Here is a 21272-nt window from a genome sequence, read left to right on the forward strand (position 1 = left end):
AGTGATTGACAGGGAAAACCAGGGGTCACATCCTCTTCTTGCCATGAGCTCCAATCACACTTTGAAGCGGCTGAACTCCTGCATAGCCTGTTAGCTCTTGCTTTCAGTCCAGACGCTCGTCAACAGGAGACAAGAACATGAGGTAAGTAAAGGAGGCGCAGCTTTCATTTGCATATATTGACCGAGACGTTGAAGTTTCCACTCACGGCAGTGGACGCACTAGGCTTTCGTTAGAAAACTCTGCCTTGAATCTCCTCTCCGTCCCGTAGAGCTTCTGGGAGTTAAAAAACAGAGACCTGAAAAGAAAGGCGAGAGGACTGGCCACCAACAGTCAGAGTTTGTACAGTATGACCTCTGGGTCCAACATCTACCAGAAGTTGAGTAGAGAAAGGCCAGGGAATGGAGCATAAAAGAGGTTTACATCACTATAAAATAATTCCTGTGCAGAGATGCACATTCCTAATTAATCACTGTGGAAACTGTGGAGGACTGGAGTTAAGCCCTATCTGTGAGGGAGCTCACAGGGTTTCCAGGGAGTGGGAGTGCCCTTTGTGGCAAATAGTTCGTTTTTGTCCTTCTTTAGGATGAAAAAAATGATTTCATACCTCGACAAGTGGCAGAAACACCAAGCCCTATGGACATTTTGTTTTGAAAGGCGCTCTCTTCTATGATCGTTATGCAATAGCAAATTCCACAGTAATTAAATAGGTAAAATAGCCATTCCTATAGTCTTTCTCTTAACATTGATGGTGTATCTTTAAAGATTTAAACAATTTAGCAGTGTTCAGTAGCTGGATTGTGATGACTGTGAAGTAAGAAACAAAACAACAACAACAACAACAAAACAACAGAATCAATACCTAGAAATTAGTGGACCCATTGAAATACAGTTTGTTCAGCCTGCTCAAGTGTGCTTTGTTTAATTTCTTTCAACATATTGGATACCGATTTTTTGTTCTATATTTTATTCTAGTGTACATGACTGCAAGCACAACTTCGAATTTTAAATATATTGATATCCTGTAAATATAGATTCATATGGACAACGCAACCCACAAAAACAACCTAATTACTTTAGCTGAAGTAACTTTCCCCTTAATCCTTCCATGTGGACTATAGTCATTAATGAAAGTAATGTCAATGCTCTTTCATAACCACCAAACGTCCTGAGGCTTTATTAGATGACTGGGGGGTGGAGGGAGAAACTGTGAATCGAAAGTGATTAGGAGGGGAGTGATATTTTTAACAGCTGGACCCAAATGAAATCCAGGAGTGCTTTACCGCTTTTCAAAAACAAAACTGCAGCCGTTTTGTCAGTGAGAACTGAGGTCTGGGGCACCAGCAAGTAATGAAGTAGTAAAATTCCTTCTTGGTGGGGTTGTAAGGACAATATGACTACGTAAACTAACCTGGGTTGCCTTTTTCTTTCACTTTGTAATGCACAGCCTGCCCTGCACTCTTTCTTTTCCCTCCAATCTTCCCTCCTTTCACTGTTGAGTTCCAGTTGTGTACCGTTTTAGTGCCCCTTCGTAAAAGGCCCTCGTCATTCAAGGCTGTCTGGTGACTTCACTGGAGTGGCCATGGCAATGGATGGTCATTTTACTGCTGATAAAGAGGTTTCATGATTAAGAGGCTGCACCATGAGGCACTCAGCAACTTAGTAGTGGGAAACGGAAAGGAGAGGAGGAGGAGGAAGAAGTAGATGAAGAAGAAAATAAAAAAAGAAACCTGTGCTTTTTTCACACCCGTGGAGCCGGTTTGAGTCAAAATGATCTAGAGTGTTTCTCATCCTGTTTTGCTGCAGAAACATCTGCATTTTTTATCCCCCTTACCTCCCACTTAGCAGATATGCTTAATGTGTAATTAATGAAACAACCCTTCTTGGATTGACTCGCACAATTGCGGGCGGGCATCCCACCAGCCTCGTTGCTGCTAAAATAAAGGCCGGCCTGCTTTCCACACATGTAACCCCATTCAGCCACAATGAGCCCCCCCCCTCCCCAGCTTATCTCCCCAGCTTACATCTTAATCTTTTCTCCCTCCGCCTTCTTGGGGAGTCACGATGAAAACCTTCATTTTCTGGTCATCTGATCCCATTGGAAGGGGGCGAACCAGACACGAAGTGACATACAAAGCAGAATAGAAGCTGCAAGTCTGAAAGAAAGCTTGAAAAGAGCCAAAAGGAGACGGACAATTGGCTGGACTGAAAGGGACAGTTAAACAAGGCGGAGAGGGGCTGTTTCTCCAATGGCGCATCAGTTCCCCCTGATAGCGAGCCAGGACTGGGAGCCAGGCCTCCCTACCTGCCAAGAAAAAATAAAATAAAAATACAGCAATAAATCGCAACTCCCCAACCACTCCACTTGGAACTACGTGACGGTTAAAACCATACGTAAGACAGAATATGACTGGAACATCAATGGACAACAGCCTGTGGAATCTCAGCTGAAGTTATGTTTTCATACAATACATCTTCACTTATCACACTTATACAATGTATTATATAATAAAATATGGTAGGGCCGAAAGGCGGACACAGCTGGTACAACTTACATTGAGTGTCACTCTTTGTATTCTTGTCATGCGGACTGGGTGTCTTAACCACTTCCAAAGCCAAGCTGCAGATTAGTTTGTGCTCTCTCCATTTAGTGCTTAGTGTTTTGTTGTAGTTTGTAATATCTGTATGTCTTGGCAGTTCATTTTCATGAGGAAAAATATACGTAATGTACCATTGTAACATTTTGTAAGCAAATGTAAATAAGTCTACAATCTGAACTAGGGTTAAACTAACCTGTGACACTGGTGTGAAATACTCAAAATACAGCAACACAAACTCTTGATATACCATACTGTCAAGTGACCTACTGAACTACATGTAGTAATTTGTGTAATTTTGTGTAATTGGTTGGACTGTTATTTACCTTGTATTTTTCTGTTTTATCCAGTCTTTTCCATAACAAAACACATTGATCACAGAGTTTATCTGTTTCTTATTAGAAAACATAATGGGCCTAGTTAGATCAAGATTATTTTTCCTCTTACTATACAAAACATTTATTATGTAACTGGGTTGGGAATTTTAGAACTTTATTTCAGTAAACAATCAAGTATATACAAGTGTAAGCAGCCAAAAGTTTGACCCAAATTAAAAGTTTATTTGGATGTTGGATACTTTTAAAATAACATGGTCAACTCACAAATAAAAGGGTACATATACAAAGTAAACAAGATACGCACAATACTATGTATATTTTTTATTTGTTACTTGTAGGGAACTACACATATAAATGATAGTTTATCAAAATACATGACCACAAAAGCGATGAAGCACGTACAGATTGCTTAAAAGCTTTTGTCGGGGAATGTTTAGAAACTATCCCTTAAATTATCAAAACATCTCCATTGCATCGTTAATGGGTATAAGTTTGATTAATAAGTAAGCAACAGTCTTTGAAAATTAAATTGCTGTTAATGCTTCAGAGAACTTTAGAAAGTGATGCTTAATTGTTTCTGAGCTCATTCAAAAAATAAAAAAATAAAACATGAAGGTACATATTTAGCACCGAAATGTTAATTTTCCTTGTTTTGCCTAATTAATGTAAATGTCTCTAAGAACACAACAGCCCTCTAAAAATATTAATTAGAACCTACATATTTGTGGATGTTTCTGCTTGTTAGCTGTTTAATTAGTGAGAGTTTGCTATTTGATCATGAAGTTAATTAAATATTTTTAATGTATCAGCCATCAGAATACAAGAATACAAAGTTGTATTGATATGTAATCTTCATTAAGAGATATTTTTTCTGATATCTGTCATTCTGGCTCAGACTTTTAAAAAGTGAATATTTGAAATAGAAAGAGAGAGAACAAATTAAAAATAAAGTTTATAAAGTTCTCTCTCTTTTTGTCGCTTTGACACACTGTCGTGAGATTTAAAATGTGGCTGTAACATCTGTCATACCCAACTCCAGTCCCAAACAATCTTAGGAAATGCTGTTGTTTTCCAAGAGAGAACAGAATATGTAATATGCAAGGGGAAATAAAGTTTCTTCCCTTTAGAATCCTAATTGTTAAGGTTAATTCACATAAACTGCTTGTCTCTTATGGGACAGGGGGAGATATATTTTTAACACATGCTATTTAGTAGTTTTCAGTGCTGGAGTTTCTGTTATGGGTGTCCCATTTTACCCAGAAGCACTATGTTGTGAGTCTCTCTCATTCACCAGTGACCTCTCTTTGATTAGAAAACCCTGCATACATGATGTGAGTATGGCTATTTACTCAAAGGACAGGAAAATGATCCATGTATACTTGCTTATGACAGACACGTCACACATTTCTTCAGATAATCGGTACTTTTATCAACAAAATAATATATATTTTGCTATAGGGAAGGTTTAAGATGACTAAATTTCACTCCAGTCTCAGCAATTAAGAAAATGTTCTGAGGAGCCACTTGCATTCCCCTTAAATGCTGATTATTATCAATTCTTTGCTGATGGACTTGGGGGGGGGGAGGGACCAGACCAGCATCAAGGAGTTTTGGGTTATGGGGCCAAGTTGGCCACCCTGGTTGTGTTGAGAGCATTTTGTTGTGGGTCTAATTGCATTGTGTCTGATGTGAATGGGCCTTCAGAGGAACTTGTATTGTAGATACTGTGGTTGAGGTAAAATGCTGGCTGTGTAGAAATGTGTCTGACAGGTCTAGAACAGATGCATTTCTCTCTTGTGAAAGACATTACAATGGTGGTGTTTCTCTATGTTGTAAAGGGAGTAATACTTTGCTTCATGTTGTATACACACACACAAATATCATGGAGGTCAAAGTGATCGCCACCTGCAGAGTGTTACTGAAATCCTATTCAGGAGGGAAGACTAAAACTAAAACACACACAAAAGTTCAATATTGGTTTGAAAGGAAATGGAAACAGTATGAGATACAACTGCTCCAAGTAAGGACATATTGGTTGATATGTGGTTATTGTATACTCATAACTACTAGCAAGGAAAGGTATTTTCACAGGGAAATGGCAAGAATCGTCACAACATGAACTTGAAGGTTGCTTTGAAAAGGAACAATATTTCTCCATTCCTAAATAGTATGTAATACCCTCAGGAAGGTATCTTGTGGGTAACAGGTTAGGCTTGCAGGTCATAACACCAAGTGTGGAGCCTCAGGCCTTTGCTAATCCAAACAGAGATTGTAATGTGGTGAAGAAAGGTGTACAGCCAGTGTCAACATGTTTGGGATGTTTGGGACATGATTCAGATGAAGTGGACAGAAAAATGGACAAGGCTTAATTGGGTGGACAGAACACCTAGAGGATGCACAGTTCTTCTTGCTATCAAAGGCGGGAGTTTTGAAAATTAAAGCCGTGGGTAAAGTATCACCAAAACACGCCCTCTGTTGCATTTCCTTGTGAGGTAGCCAACACATTTCCACATACTTCTCCTTCATCAACTGTAATTCTGTAAGAATTATCAGAATGCTCTCAAAATAACAGCAATATTATTAATCATAAAATCAAAATCTGGTTAAAGTACATTCTCAATGTTTCTCAAATGTGTTTAGAAGCTGTCTGGGATCTAATAGCGTGTGATTCATGCAAGGCAATCTGACTTCTATGCTCCGCATTATTTACAATGCTGTGATTACACACTTATCACGAAGACATTTGTTTAGCATAGGTATTAGCATGGTGGAGTTTTATTATTGAGACATAATATCGTGTGAGACATCTGCAGTACAGAGGCAGAATAAAACGCTACACAGATTGGATTTATTTTGCTACACTTCCATAGCCTTACCCTGAATTCAAATTGATCAGTGAATCAGCCAGCAAACTCATTTTCTGTGGGGCTGCAAACATTCTTGCTGACAATTATTCAGTCTGATCCAGAGAAGAGGGAACCTACATTCACCAATCAAGAGTTGTGTGTCAGAGGTGGCCAATTGCACTGCCTCTGAGCCACAGAGTCTTCCCCTTCTCATTCCAGCTGAGCTCCTACTAATGATTTGCTTTACTGGTTCCATTTAACACGTTTCCCATGTCTTAAGCAGGTGATCACTTAAAGAGACCCATAAATTGAGCTGGACTCCAGCCATATCACTGACAGGAGCTGACCACCCCTGAGCTGCATAATTTAGTGGGTGAATCCCAGAGTACAGTAAAACTTATGGAAATTAGATGTTTTACATATAGATATACCTAAATATATATAAACCTCTTTCTCTTTATCTCTATCTCTCTCTCTCTCTGTCTGTCTCTCTCTTTATATATATTTAAGATGTTATAGGTAAAGCACATACTGTCTTTCTCTTGTTTTCTTTTTGTCCAACACAAAAAGATTGAAATAATATTTAAACTTTAAAGGAGCACAAGAGATGGAAGAAACACAAGTGCTCTGCTATCTCTCTGAACACAGATCAACTTGCAACACACCCTATATTTACATTATTTCTTCTTGGTGAACATCTGAGAAACTCCACTTCAGTTTGAGGCTTGGCAGGGGAAACCTAAGCCCTCAACACCAAGAAAGACTTGGAAGGAGTTTACATTCTAGAGAGCCCCTTGTGTAGGCATCATGAGGAGGGAGTGATATTAGAAACTGCAGGAAAGGTTTTTTTTTTGTATTCTAATGGCATGAATTAATGCCTTCAAAAGCCTAGTCTTTTTTGTGTGCTGGAGAGCTCTATAGGAGGGCTGTGATAATAGTGTCCCCCCCAGAACCAAGGCATTTCATATGCAATCAAGTTAGCTGTATATGCAAAGCACAAATAAAGAAGAAACAGCAGTTTCATGGAGCCCTATGTAAAGCTCACAGAAGTCATGGTGCATAAAGCCAGCAACATCTGAATGTGCCATTTTTGCCAGTTGTGTTCCTCAGGTAATAGAAATGATTACTTGATTGCAGGCATTATATGATTCCATCCATTGGCTTCAACTGACTCAAACAAAGTGTACATAGCTGCATGGGTTCCTTTCACTTAGGTGATAATTGCAATTATATAATGTATTGGGCGACCTGCAGAGTTCTCTCTGCTGTATATTGTTTTTGGTTTGTTTGTATTTTGCACAGTTTTATAGGCAAAAAATGTGGCGCATAGGAGGGTTTATGAAATATCACATAGTGTCAGCAGGAAAAACAGTAAATAGGCTATTCCTTCTTGTTTAGGCTGAAAACTTATGCCAAGAAAAGAAAAAACAAAGTACCAGACTCGCCTCATATATAAAAATGCACAAATATATGTTTTCACATTTAGATTGGTTTATTCTGAAAAATATAGAATGTGAGTCTATATCTTGTTTGCAATAATGACCTTCCAGTTATACTTTAATGGCATGAATACATTTGGAAGCAACTGTGGATATACATTCATAGGTACACAGAGTTGTTTTGTGTTTGTTTGTTTGTTTGTTTGTTGGTTAAAAGCACATTTATCTCCCCTCAGTCTTTGAATATACATGAACAAGCGCTTCACTACAGATACTAAACCAAAAGAAATCGAGTTTGGAAATAGCACACTGCAAAAGCTTGAGATAGATGCCTTCTCTGGGGGCGTATTTGTTAATTGGCATATTGCATAAGCCTTACACAGAATACATGGAGGAATAAACTGTCTGCGTTGCCAATGCTCTTTACTGTGAGTTTGGAAACACAAATACAAGTCCAACAAATCACTGAAAAGATCAAGATGTGTTTATTGTTTGACCTTTAAATTGCACGCTGCCTTTTATTTATGTATTTCCTTACATTTTACTCAGTACATGTGTAGTATTGCTAAGCGTTTCGGAGAAAGTGGTAGTTACGAATGTCTGTTCTCTCTACACCACACTACAACTATTAACTTTGCATCACTCGGATCGTTGATCACGCTGTCGGTGAAAGCAAAGCAAACCGAACTACAACAGGGTTGGGATGGAGAAGCTGCAACCAAAAAGCACTTTCAAGTCTGGTCTCGAGGAGGAGACACGGAGGGGGTGGCGGGGAGGAAAGAGAGAGTGTGTGTGTGGGGGGTGGAATGGGGGGGCATAGAAATAATAAAAAGCAAGGCTTAAGAAATTAATTCACCACATTAAGAGCTACATGCTGGGACTGAACCGCTGAGTAAGGGAGAAAGGAAAAAAATCTTTAATTTCGGCAAACGTCCCAGTATTTGGGGGAGCGCTGACAGGGCCTTGTGGGTCCGGAGCCTGGGAGGGAGGGAGAGCCGCTGTTTGGAACGAGGGTCGCCCCGCGGTGTGGGTTTCCTCCCTTGAACAGTTGTGAGTAGGTGAGAGCAGGCCTCTCCCTGGACGACTAAGACAATGAGGCCGCCCGCTCCGCTCTCGCCCACGGACCTGCTCCCTTTCCCTCTTCTCTCTCACACTGAGACATTTTTCCACATTGCCCGGATTAGGAACACTTTCACTTAGATCTATGTGTGTTGCCCCCACAGACAAAGAAACACTTGGGGACAGGATTAGTAGGATTAAACGGGATTCACATATGTCCAGTTCAAGCAATTGGTATTCAAAGCTTTACACTTTCAAATGCCACCAAGAGAGAGCAAAGAAGTCCAGTGCTTTTCTTTGCATTGCAGCACCTTTATGAGGAAAGGTTTCTTTTTTATCCTGACAAAGGCATTCTGGGTACAAATTTTCATTTCTTACTGGGTCTCGGTTGCTGTGGATCACAAGTGGACCTATCTGAATCAAATTATTATTATTAATATAATTATTAACTAATGTGGTCTGTTATTTCTCACTGTACTGGTTCCTGCTTTGGTATCTAACTGCCATTTTTATTTTTAGCAACGTAGTGATGTTCCAAGCAGCACAGACTTTACAAATACTGGAAAACAATGATGAAAAGAGAGAAAAAAAATGGTGGCCCAAAAATGCTCTTCCTCACAATTAATATTTCTAGTCTTCCTGTATTGTTTTCTTGACCTGGGCATAATTTGTGACAACTGCATGTCTCTCTGCTCAAGGGTGTCTGTCAATTAATTAATTACAGAGATAGAGTAAAATGAATATATATTTTTTAATTTAGTTTAAGCACATTTTTACTCTTTAACATCTATCTTACAAATGCACTTTCTTATTAGACCAGAAGATCAAAGGTTCAAAACCTTTCCACACATCAGAGGCGGTTGATGTCCCATAACCGAAGCGACTCTATTATAACCAGCTGTTTCTTTGAAGGGTTCCAGGCATTGAATTGAGAACTGTAGCTCAGTAAACAGTTTGAATCATCAATCACTCATTATCTCTAGAAAGTGCCTCTTTATATCAGTACTGACTATTACTTCACTATGAAAGTCCTGTGTTCTATGGTGGTTTGGCAGTTTAACACCAAACACATTAGTATCTATTACTATCTATAGTTGTGATTTATATATACAGCTCTGGAAAAAAATTAAGAGACCACTGCATTTTCTTCATAAATCATCTTCATTTCTACATGTATGGCAGCCATTGCATTCCATTCATATTTTTATTTGGAATTTGAAAGAAATGTTGTCAGTAGTTTATAGAATAATACAAAAATGTTCATTTTACCCAAACACATACCTATAAATAGTAAAACCAGAGAAACTGATAATTTTGCAGTGGTCTGTTATATGTTAATATGTCACACACGCAATTAACCTAGAACAAATTATAGATATAATATCACCGGTGCTCACTTACGGCTGTGAAACCTGGTCACTTAATGCAAAAAATATACATAAAATTGTGAACAACACAAAGGAGCATTGGAAGGTGAATGCTTGGAATAACAAGAAGAGCTAGAAAAATAAATTAATTGATGCGAGAACAATACAAAATATGTGACATCATTGAAAGAGTGAAAATGTTGACATGGCAATGGGTTGGACATATTGCAAGAAGAAGAGATCAAAGATCCCAAGAGGTGAAAAAAGACCTAGAAGATGATCATATACAAGATGGAAAGATGAAATCATACACTTTGCAGGCGTGACATGGAAAAAATAATCAAAGCAAGTGGAAACATCTTGGGGAGGCAGTGGGTATAGGCTGATGGTGATGGTGAAGATATACTTAAATATATATAACAATCTCTCTCTATATATATACAATGTTTTTATTATTATTGAATTATTATTATTTATAAGCCATACCTAGGGTGACAGTTTTAAAAAATCTAAAAGAATACACTTTCACAAAGACAACACCTATTACAAAGTGCAAAATAAATACAATATACATGAATATGGAGCATACTAATTAAAATTAACTGCATCCAATCACAGCCTCCCTACCAATGATAAAATACATGGACGTTTTTGCTAACATGCAACAAGAAGTAATAAATAAATAAATAAACAAACAAATAACTAACTAGAGATGGAATCATAGGTTAGTTTGGTAGTCCAGCAGGCTATTCCATCTGTGAGAAATTTGATTGGGCACAATATCCTATTGCCAGAATGACCACAAGCACGCTTCCAAGAGATGTCGAGCTGGGTTATTGGTTCTGAATTAATTTAATATTAAATAACTTTAATATAATTAATCTCCAGGGTGAGGTTGTTGTTGTTTTATGTGTGCTATACTCAGTATTACATCTTGAGGTTTTCTAAAAATGTTTCTGTAAATTTCAAATAACTGCTGGATTCAGTAATTTAATAAAATATGAAGAATTCAACTGAATCACCCCTCAATCATTACTAATAAGACTGAAATTATTCATTATTTTTTTCCCAGTCAAGATCCCCCTCAGTCTCCCATGTCTTACGGGAGATTTTAGCTGCTTTGGAGTTTAATAACTAATCTTTCTTGTTTTCATTTGTAATTGGCAGGCATATCAATATCCAGGTTTCCAGGCCCAGGTATCCTTCTCATTGAAAGCTCCTCTTTCTTCCAAGACCAGTGAAAGATAGAACTTGCACATGGAAAAAGACATTTAAGGGAAGTGTCTGTTTAAAATGTAATGTTGCAGGTTGGTCAAAGTTTCCATCTGGGCCCATGTTGATACAAGCATCCCATCTGGTTGGTGAAATAAGATGTGCTAAGGCATTCAATTATTCTGATTGGACTGTCCCAGTTTGAGTTAAAGCCATGTAAACTCTGCACCTGAAAACATCTGTGTGAAATTGTGGTAATTATGTTAAAATGTATATACTTTATATATAACATAATAACAGACATTAATAACACATTTCTTTCTGAAATATATTGTAACCACACAAACAATACTAATTCCTTTAGTACAGAAAATCTAAAATAATTAATAATTTGAGTGTTTGTTTGTTTGTTATTTTTTTACATAGATTTAAGTTTAACTAACTAGTGTTCAAAGACCACAGCAAAAACAGTGACAAAACAAAAATAATAGCACGCCTTTTCAAATGCACCCAGTAAAATTCTACTTCCTAATGACTGACAATACTTATGATACAATACTTTCTAAACCCTTATCAGAGCACTACCTTTTGCAAGAAGCACAAATGGAACATATATGCATTGATTGACAACTGCTGTCAAAGGGATATTATGCACACACATCTCAGAAGCATTCTTTAAAACGGCAAACTAATTTGGATATACAACCTTGTGTATTATGCCAGAATATCTACATAGATAATAGAGAATGACTTGAATTTGCACTACTTTTTCATCTATGTTTTAATTTACATTTAATGTATTTATTTTTTTATTTTGAAGGATAAAGGACTCTCCCCCTAGTGCGTGTTCCTATGAAACAACTGCATTGTGAGATGCCTGGGAACCTGGTCTGTATGAACAGGTATGACATATGAAAAGGAAAATCGAACAAAATGAATTGTATTTCTTGTAACACATGGGTTTGTCAAAACAATATCTCTCCTTCTTCAGCAAACAGTTATTTTTAGAATAGTTATATTACACTATTATTGGGTTAATTAATTAATTAACACTAAATTGAAATTAATTATTGAACTCAATGTATCCGATAAATTCGTAAAAGCTAGAGTTTCGGTGACAAGGCAATTATCGTGTGTGTGTGTGTGTGTGTGTGTGTGTGTGTGTGTGTGTGTGTGTGTGTGTGTGTGTGTTTAAAGTTTTAATTAGGGTTTCTATGGTCTGCTTATATTTAGTTTGCACTGCTGCAGGTTGCTCCGCGATTGAAACTGCATCGTGGATTTACTATTGGTATTGGTTGCTCGTTATTTTTTAAAGGACATTTCAAATGCACCATGCAATCTAGCATGACTACATGATGGAATCCCTTTACAAATACACGATTAATCTCAGAAGATACTATTTATAAGCTTTTACATTTTATTCGTTTAATAATTTATTCTTGCTCTTGCTCACAGTTGACAAAGTCTATGATCAGTAGATATGAACATCGCAAAATACTTTTTAAATGTTAGTACTGTTCAGTGCTTTTAATTGTTGGATTCACTGTAATAGTGTAAAAATGTAGTACAACACAATAAGTGGATACGTTTAATGCAGGTGACAAAACACGCAGACCATTCAGTGAAGAAGAGCAGAGATGTGCATAATTTACTACATGTGGGAAAATTAAGCTGAATATGAATATAAAGGTCCAGACTCGTGTGACCTATAGGCAACTGACATGCTGGTCCCTGTCCCAGATACTTCTAAGTTACGCTAAAGGATATTTGCTAATTAGATGTAACTTTTAATTTAAATGGTCTGTCTGGAAGGAGAGTTATACAACACACTTTAGTTTTCTAGTCAATAAAAATGAATGACTATATCAATGTATCCCGACATCCGCACAGCGTTAAAGTGGTTTCAAATTAAATTAAGAATAGGCTTTACGTCGGAAAGGAAAACTTAAAAAGGTATAGTTATTCGTATTTTTATGTTTTTTTTCTCCTTTACCCTGCATTATTATTATTATAAATAATTATATTATATGAATACTATATTTGTGGAAGATCTTACTAGGGAATTAATGAGCAAAACGCTCAATAAACTATATAACCTATATTTTTGTATTTTATAGTTGTTTTCTTGCATTTAATTAATAATGTTATATATGTATGTATATAATCGTCTGTCAAAAATTCTGAGAAACAAGAAAGTATAAACCCTTAATTGTAAATTATCAGGCCTATTATTATTATTATTATTATTATTATTATTATACTATTAATGCATTTTTTAAGTTTTGCAGTTAGCAATTTGAAAATGTTACAAAAGCTGAAAAGATAATATTTGAAAATCCCTGCAGAATGAATTTTGGAGATTTTGATGGAGGCGCACATAAAGCCACGCTCCTCTTGACATAAGTTCTGTGGGAAGACAGAAGATGATACTGCTTCACAATATATATAAAACATGAATGCAATGAAATAATGTACTTTACTGGGTGGCATTGGACATGATTTCCACACTTAAACCCAGTGCTGGGGTGGAGTGAGGGGCGGGAGGGTTGCTGAAACTTGTCCACTTTTCCTGCGAGTGGATCGGGAGTAACATCCCAATTAGACACATTTATATAAAAGCACACATATTTTGAAATAGGGCAAACTGAGATCTAGATGGTGCAATTTTACTGAAATCCTGATTTCAGACAAAAAGTGTGTGTCGTGCATCCACTTGTGCAGATTTTAAACATAAAACAAAGCATATTTGATAAATACGTGTTATTGTTTTTTTTTTTTACATAGTTGCATTTCTTCAAAAACGGGTTGATCATTTATATAATTTATTGTAGGCGTATGAACGTTTTATGACTGTTTTTAATACACATGCAATTTCAAGAGATATAGGGGACCAGGTTTTTATTATGTAATTATTATTATTATTATTATTTATTGTGTATTATTCTGTTACTTTTATCTTTATTATTTCTTGTTTCGTGTATTGTATGTGTTCAAGAATTGCGTTGTCATTCACATATTTAAGGTTTTCTCCTCCTAGGCCTGCTCTTGTACAATATAGTAGAATATAATTTGCTTTTAATACACTCTTAGAAAAACAATACGTTGAGAACAGTTCATAACAAACGGATAATAGATTTTGGCATATGCAAAACAGTCCCGTGTTGCAATTCTGTGTGCATTTATATATTTTATTATTTTTTCTCTTACACACGCACATGTTTTAGGGACAGATATTTATTCATTCTTAGGTTTATTTTATCGTTGGGTATGTGTTTATTTAATGTCTTACTATATAGACAAACATATAACATAAAATTAGAGTCGTGGAAAATTGTGAATGAAGACATATATGTTCATGAACGCAAGCATCAGTTTATATATATATATATACGTTATTTTTTCCCTTCTTCCAAATGTTATTTCTTTTTCAGTAGGTACTTCAGTGTTTCTATAACCACTTAGGCCTATGTCTCACTTCGGGAAAAGTCCACCAGTATTATTCATTCAAATCCCATCCCATAATTATAAAAACATTTCCATAAAAAGTTATTCACGTATTAACAATGCAAACCAGTGAATAACGTTTTAATCGTTGTATTATTATTAAATAATAATAATAATAATAATAATAATAATAATAATAATAATAATAGTATATGTATAGTACAGATGCTCTAAAGACATAGTATAAATGTTAGTATGTATTTTGACTTAAACAGTTGTTTAAAATAGTCTACTTCCAAAGATACCATCCAGATGGTTACTATAGGCCATATGAAAAGATACCACAAGAGGCCCAATAGAGAATTCGCGAGGATCTTTAAGCAGCCTCTATGACTGAACTGTATAAAATAAATGGGATTAAGTTGGTGGTGAATTTTTCTCATAATAAACTGAAGGTTATTATGATGTTGTTGTTTTTTTTAAATGCCAAGGCACTGACAACAGTAATTGAGTGTGATTATTTAACCGTGCACATCAGGGCAATATTGACCCCTTAATTATATTATTGCTGGCTTCTATTTATTAGCATATGTTTATCGGTTTTACTTGATAATAACTCTCCTTTGCGCAATGTTAGAGTAATTCAAATGTCTGTAACGGCCTCGTCCCAAGTTAGCGGGGATTGATTACCGTTATGCAGAAGATGTATAGATGTTTTCTTCTCCAGCATGTTGGCTAACCTTATAGGCTACTAAATCAGTCCCTGATCTTTAGGCCTATAAGTGGGCCCCAATTAGATATCCAGCTGGTCCAACTTGTATTGTATCTTATTGTATTGTTTATTTGTTTTTGTTTTTAACCCAAACTATACTGCTAATATTACGTACTGCCAAAATGTGGGGAAAACAATTAATCTTCTCATTAAATCGTATTGCATTACTTTAAATTAAGTAATAATTTTCGGATTTATTACATTTTCATTTATAATCTGCGTTTATAAGGATGTATTTGATTTGATTGTATTACCATTTTCCACTTAGCACTACATTTAATTTAACCAATTAGGTGGTTCTGTAATGGTTATACATTTGGTGTGCTCTTTGTGCGCTAAATTATATACATTGATACTTGCACACATGGCGATATCAGTGGATATATCTTTTTGACATATACCAATTCCTCTCACTTTAGATCTGTGTTAAGTGTTAGCTGCAAAACACTAATGCCATAAAAACGAACCTGGTGAAACCGAGGTGCACTGAAATCGGTGGGAAACTGAACTGTAGCAGAATTCAGAAGGAGACGTCCAAGGCGTTGGATATTGACCCCTAACAAGATGACCATCCAGAATAATCTGAAATGCAAAACCTGTCAGCTAATGTAAATACATTGCATGGATTTAACCAAAGTACTAATCGGCAGCAAATGCAGGTGTCTATTGGAGCGCCATCAATTCAATTAAATCAAAACACTTGCAAATAACAAACCTACCAACCCGGTTCAATTTAACAGTAGAATAAATCAGCATCTTACAAATAATGTATTGGTATTGAGTGATGTTTACTGGCACCGCTATTGCCCTGTATTGAACTGTAACATCTGACCAAGGATGGATTTTGCTGTTGGAGACATTATTGGCGTCCCACGCCAATTTTCACCAGCTCCATACAGCCCTTGTAAAGATAAAGGCGTCCACCAAATAAATTAATGTATAAATAAATAAATACATAATCTGCCGCATTTATGTCCGACGGTAGTATGTATTGTAGCATTATAAACAGTGAAGTATTCATGGACTTGCTTCAGTGCAGTCACTGCGCGTATTGCCTATCTAGTAAAGTAAAAAAACTGTAATGCAGTTATCGGCGATATAACTTCAAATGCTTATAGCAATATGTGTGTGTGAATACAACAATAAACAAATTAAACTACTGCTTTAGGTAAAGTTATTTTTTTAGTAACGAATAACTCCTTCAATACATCTTGATTAAAATCACGTGGCACAATTGCATAGGCCAATTGATCATAAACGAATAAACGATCATAAACTTGTTTGTAATGCAATTTGTAATTTCCTTGTGCATAAAATGTGTGCAATGTACTCATATCTATCCAGTAGTTAGGAAAATATGTTACTCAAATATGTACACAATTAAACAATATACCAACATAGAGTTTGACATGATGCAAATGCATTTTACATTCAATATAAATACATACACAGATCACGACTTATATTTTGATAATGATATAATCTAGTGACTTATTCCCACAGTCAGTATACACTGTATGTGCGATGGGATGCCCAAGACTATAGGCCCTCTAGTATAAGTACTGCGTAAAAGCGAAGGTGTCTATAATAATACGACAGTTTTACGCATTTCACATGTAAGTACAAATACGTTAATTGAAGTTGACAAATAATTCAAATAAACCAATTATTCCAAATAACAGACATTAATGTTACTGGTGGTACAACGCAACGTAAATTGTTAACAGTGATATGCAGTGACCCATTTGGTATATCATGTATAATGTTTGTTTTATTATAATACTTCATGTACCATTAAAATATATATTTGTATGAATTTGCCGCCGTTTTTCAACTCAAATACATTGTTACAGTAAAAAGACAATATACGACAGTATATTTTCCATTATAATAATGCAATTACATTAAAAACAACTGTTAAATGTTACCAGTAAACCGCCCCAAACGTACACCAAATCTTAGTCTATGTAAAATATGTCCAGAAATCCACGAGGTAGATGCAATAGTCCACGTTTTAATTGGCATTACTGGTGACCAAATACAGACAAATAAATAACACGATTTAAACGCTTTTCCAAGGTGAGTCGGTGGTTAGCATGGTTTTAAACTAAACCGCTCGGTTTCTAGAAGAGTATAGAAGTGTTTTCAAGTTGCCTTGGTTTCAGATGGTCCACGGCTGAAGTGTCCCCCCACGGTGGCATGACAATGAATATGAATAGGGCTTCCTTGGTAAATGGGACAGTCAAAGCGCACCGCCCTGTATGATGGGGACGTCATCCTAACAAGACCATTATGAATAGGAGGGCTCCTTTTGTTTCCCTACTCTCAAGCAGCTCTATAAATACCCAGATCCTTGTGTTACCTCGGCACAGAGCAAGAGGTGCACCCTCAAGATAAAAGTAAAGACAGCAACGAGAGCATTGACTTAAGTTGGGGAAACTAAAGAAGGAAACTCCAACGACAGCATCAGGTGATCAAGTCATAGTGACTTAAAAAAAATAGAGGCAGAGACAGTGAGGAAAGCGACCTCCTACCCAGCAGAAGTGATAAAATGAATTCTGACTCCAGCTCTGTCTCCAGCAGAGCTTCCTCACCAGACATGGATGGGATGTACCTTCGAGATCATCACCTACAAGACGGGCTGCTCAACTCGGTGTCCTCCACCCAGAACGAGCTGCTGCAGAAGATGGCGAACGAGCACCTGGGCAGAAATGGCGACAAGTCTTCGGGATCGAGCAAGTATAAACTCAAGAAGCAGGCCTCGGAGCAAGAGATGCAGCAGCTCAGGCTTAAGATCAACGGGCGGGAACGGAAGCGGATGCACGACTTGAACCTGGCCATGGACGGGCTGCGAGAGGTGATGCCCTACGCGCACGGCCCCTCGGTGAGGAAGCTCTCCAAAATCGCCACCTTGCTGCTGGCCAGAAACTACATCTTGATGCTGACCAGCTCGCTGGACGAGATGAAGAGGCTGGTGGGCGAGATTTACGGTGGACACCACTCTGCCTTCCACTGTGGGTCAGTCGGTCACGGCGGCTCCCACACGGGACACGGCGGGAACCCTGCCCACCAGGTGCACCCGCTCCTGGGAAGCGCGCTGTCCTCCACCACGTCCACCTCCCTGTCCTCCGCTCTGCCCGGACTGACCTCCATCAGAACCCCCCATTCCTTGCTGAAGACTCCCGCTACACCTCCACTCCAGCTGGGCAGCGGTTTCCAGCACTGGGCAGGTTTACCTTGTCCGTGCACCATATGCCAGGTACCTCCTCCACACCTTTCTGCCATCACGTCCAGTGGTTTGTCAAGACTTTCAACCGAAAACAAGGAAGTACTGAAATAAACCTCTCACATATATACAAAAAGACTATAATAGACAAAAAATGTAATTATATATGATGTTCCTCAAGAGGATTTGAAACAGGACTGGAATAAGTCCTGTCTGCATGCATGATTTTGAAAACCACCACTGTTTTTTTGTTTTTTGTTTTATTTTTCGTACCAAACCTACACGCGTTTCCTTGTAACAAGGATTTGGTCAAAAACTTATTTTTTCCAAGGTAACTGTTTTGCTGATTATTAAGTGTCTCAGCTTCTAACCTTTTAAAATGTATTGTCGTTTATTAAAATGCATCATAGGATGTAAATACCTTCACTATATTTAAAAAAAACAGGCCTTCACGGGCTTTGTACACTGTCTGGTTATTGAAGATAAGAAAGTAAAAGAAAATCTATTCTTATTAAATTCCAAAATTGTTGTCTGAAAAGTTGATAGCATAAACACAACTTGAACTGTAAGAAAAAAAGAAAAAGTTTGCATGCAGGTTTAACACTACATCTTTTTGTATCAGGCATCCTCTGCCAGAATTACGAATGCAATGTGTTCCTTGTAACAAGGATTTTGAAATAGCATTCATGAAGAAGAAATGTTTTATTTCCGTGGTTGTAAATAGTTCGAGATAAAAACAAAGATAGGGAAAATATATGATTTCTTCAGTGTTATTGTCTAATGCTGAGAATAGTTTTATTTTAGTTCTGTGATGTAATTGTGTCCATTTTATATTAATTTGACTTTCAGCATGGCTTCTGTGCTTCGAAGCGTTACAAAGCATGTTTGTTTTGCTGGAAATATTTTGTTATGCCCAGAGACAACCTTGTGTCTTTATTTTTGTACATTCTTGATGATTATTGATATATTTATTATTGCCCAGTGTTTCTGGATGAGATTTCAATAAAAACGTTTATAATAAAACTAAACAAAAAACAACTAAAAGTGTTATTTGCTGTTTTGTCCTTTTGATTCTAGGCAATATTCTATGCATTTCTCAGAGATCACATCACTGCTCTCAGCGGTTAAAATCATTTAAATGACTTGGAAAACAAATCGTCTGTTTACATTTTTACAATGTAACATATTAAAAACCTTGTTTTCAGAGATGCATGAAATCAATCGCTAGGAAGCTACCCTTTTACCTGATATCTAATAAGGAAAATTACAACAGAGTCACAACAACAATTTTGCATATGAGTCTTGTTTTATCCAAATAAACGAAAAGATATGGCAAGACAAACGTGCTTTAGGAAGATACTGTGATTCGGCGCAGAAGCAGTTAATGCAATATGCAGTGTAACAGAAAGATACCACTCATTGATGCGACTTGTTCATTCCACGTTTTAACACGTTTGTCAACGCTCAAGTCCATCATGATGTAAAGCCCCTTTTACATACTAAAACAAAACAAACTAACCACTTAATACACACCGACTATGAAAATGTACATTGCGTGATGCGATTAATTGCTATTACTGCCTGATATAAAATCGCCTTGGGTTTCAGAAAGCTCCAGCAACCAATTAGTTGTTATAACTAGAGATCTATCTATCTGTGCATCTGTGCACCTGTTTGTTTGACAAAATCTGTGCATGTAATTTAATATATTAATTACAACTCCCCTCTTTCTTTTTAAAACTACATTATCGATTTTTATATACAAAATAAATAAATAAATGATATAAACGTACGTGATTCGGAATATATGAAAAATACATTACTCAATGTATTCAAATACAAATATTCAAATGCTCTTCCTTTAATTAAGTAAATTAAACTTTGTCAGAAATGGTTCAAGGTATGCAAAGAGCATCAATGCTAAACACCCATAAACAGTGTTTCACTTTCAAGAAATATAGCCTACTATTTTGTGAGTAGTAACATTTTGAGAACAAAAAGTAACGGGAAAATTGTACACATACAAGCAACCACTTGAAAGGAAGTAAAATCTAAGAAATGCATTAAACTGAACCCTTATATCCTTGTAAATAACAACTATTGTATTAAACAGTGATTTACTTTCTGAACGTTTTCGTTGATGTAAGAATTCACAGAGACAATCGCTCAGCTCACAAGTCAGAGAGCGGAGCTCAGTAAGTTTGAAGAGTTGTTCCTTCTTTACCACACTTTATTTTACACATGAACACGATAAAAGATGGATCGATCTATACAAATTAAGTTTAAAAAGAGACAGAGTTATATCCATCAAATCAGTCTATTTGAAATCGTAACAAAAAATCTTTGACAGACATTTATTCTGTAAACATGAATACATTTTGACATATTTCATAAAATACCTTGATATCCCTGACTCTACAATATAAGTAAGCTACCGTTCCAAGGATAACATTCAGATAGTCCACTACAATAAAGTTATGTTATATTATAGCTATTATATTATATATAGCTATTATACACCTGTTATACTCAGTGTCAGGGTCAGCCCAATGTTACCCTACATTTTATGGAAAATTTAAATTACATTTATGAGATTTATAATAGTAATATACCACGTCTCATAGTATCACGCAAAGCACAATAACTACAACAATTACAACTACTACTAATAATAATGTTAATAACCATATTTGACAAATTATAATTAATAATATTATTCGAAATGCTTTCGTTCTACAACGGTTAGTGTTTGTGATATTTTAACCTGGGAAAACATAATGCCTATACACATAAAGTGACAATAAAGTGACCGCAGTGCTCTTCATTTCTCCAGCGGATCAGATGAGGGAGCAGAATGTATGTTTGTGAAGATTACAAGTTAATTGTTCATGGTGGAACAGGGAGAGAGGAGCACATCAGAGAGAAAGTGAGGATTACAGGGCCCTAAATGCAAAAGATTATGCATTCCGTCCTC

At 36.6% G+C, this 21272-nt stretch overlaps 1 protein-coding gene across 1 annotated transcript; it reads left to right on the top strand.

Annotated features, from left to right (window-relative positions):
* The first annotated feature begins 17452 nt into the window (after nucleotides 1-17452).
* On the top strand, nucleotides 17453-19315 carry olig3 (oligodendrocyte transcription factor 3). Its single transcript, XM_066696702.1, has one exon. The coding sequence runs from the start codon at nucleotides 17624-17626 to the stop codon at nucleotides 18410-18412; it is 789 nt and encodes a 262-aa protein (XP_066552799.1). The 5' UTR covers nucleotides 17453-17623; the 3' UTR covers nucleotides 18413-19315.
* Nucleotides 19316-21272: the final 1957 nt, after the last annotated feature.

This window comes from Amia ocellicauda, chromosome 23 (genome assembly GCF_036373705.1).
Source record: "Amia ocellicauda isolate fAmiCal2 chromosome 23, fAmiCal2.hap1, whole genome shotgun sequence".
In the NCBI taxonomy this organism is placed as follows: Eukaryota; Metazoa; Chordata; class Actinopteri; order Amiiformes; family Amiidae; genus Amia; species Amia ocellicauda.

What these genes read in the sequence shown, in the direction of transcription:
- olig3 (XM_066696702.1), top strand. Translation starts at nt 17,624, where the DNA reads ATGAATTCTGACTCCAGCTCTGTCTCCAGCAGAGCTTCCTCACCAGAC.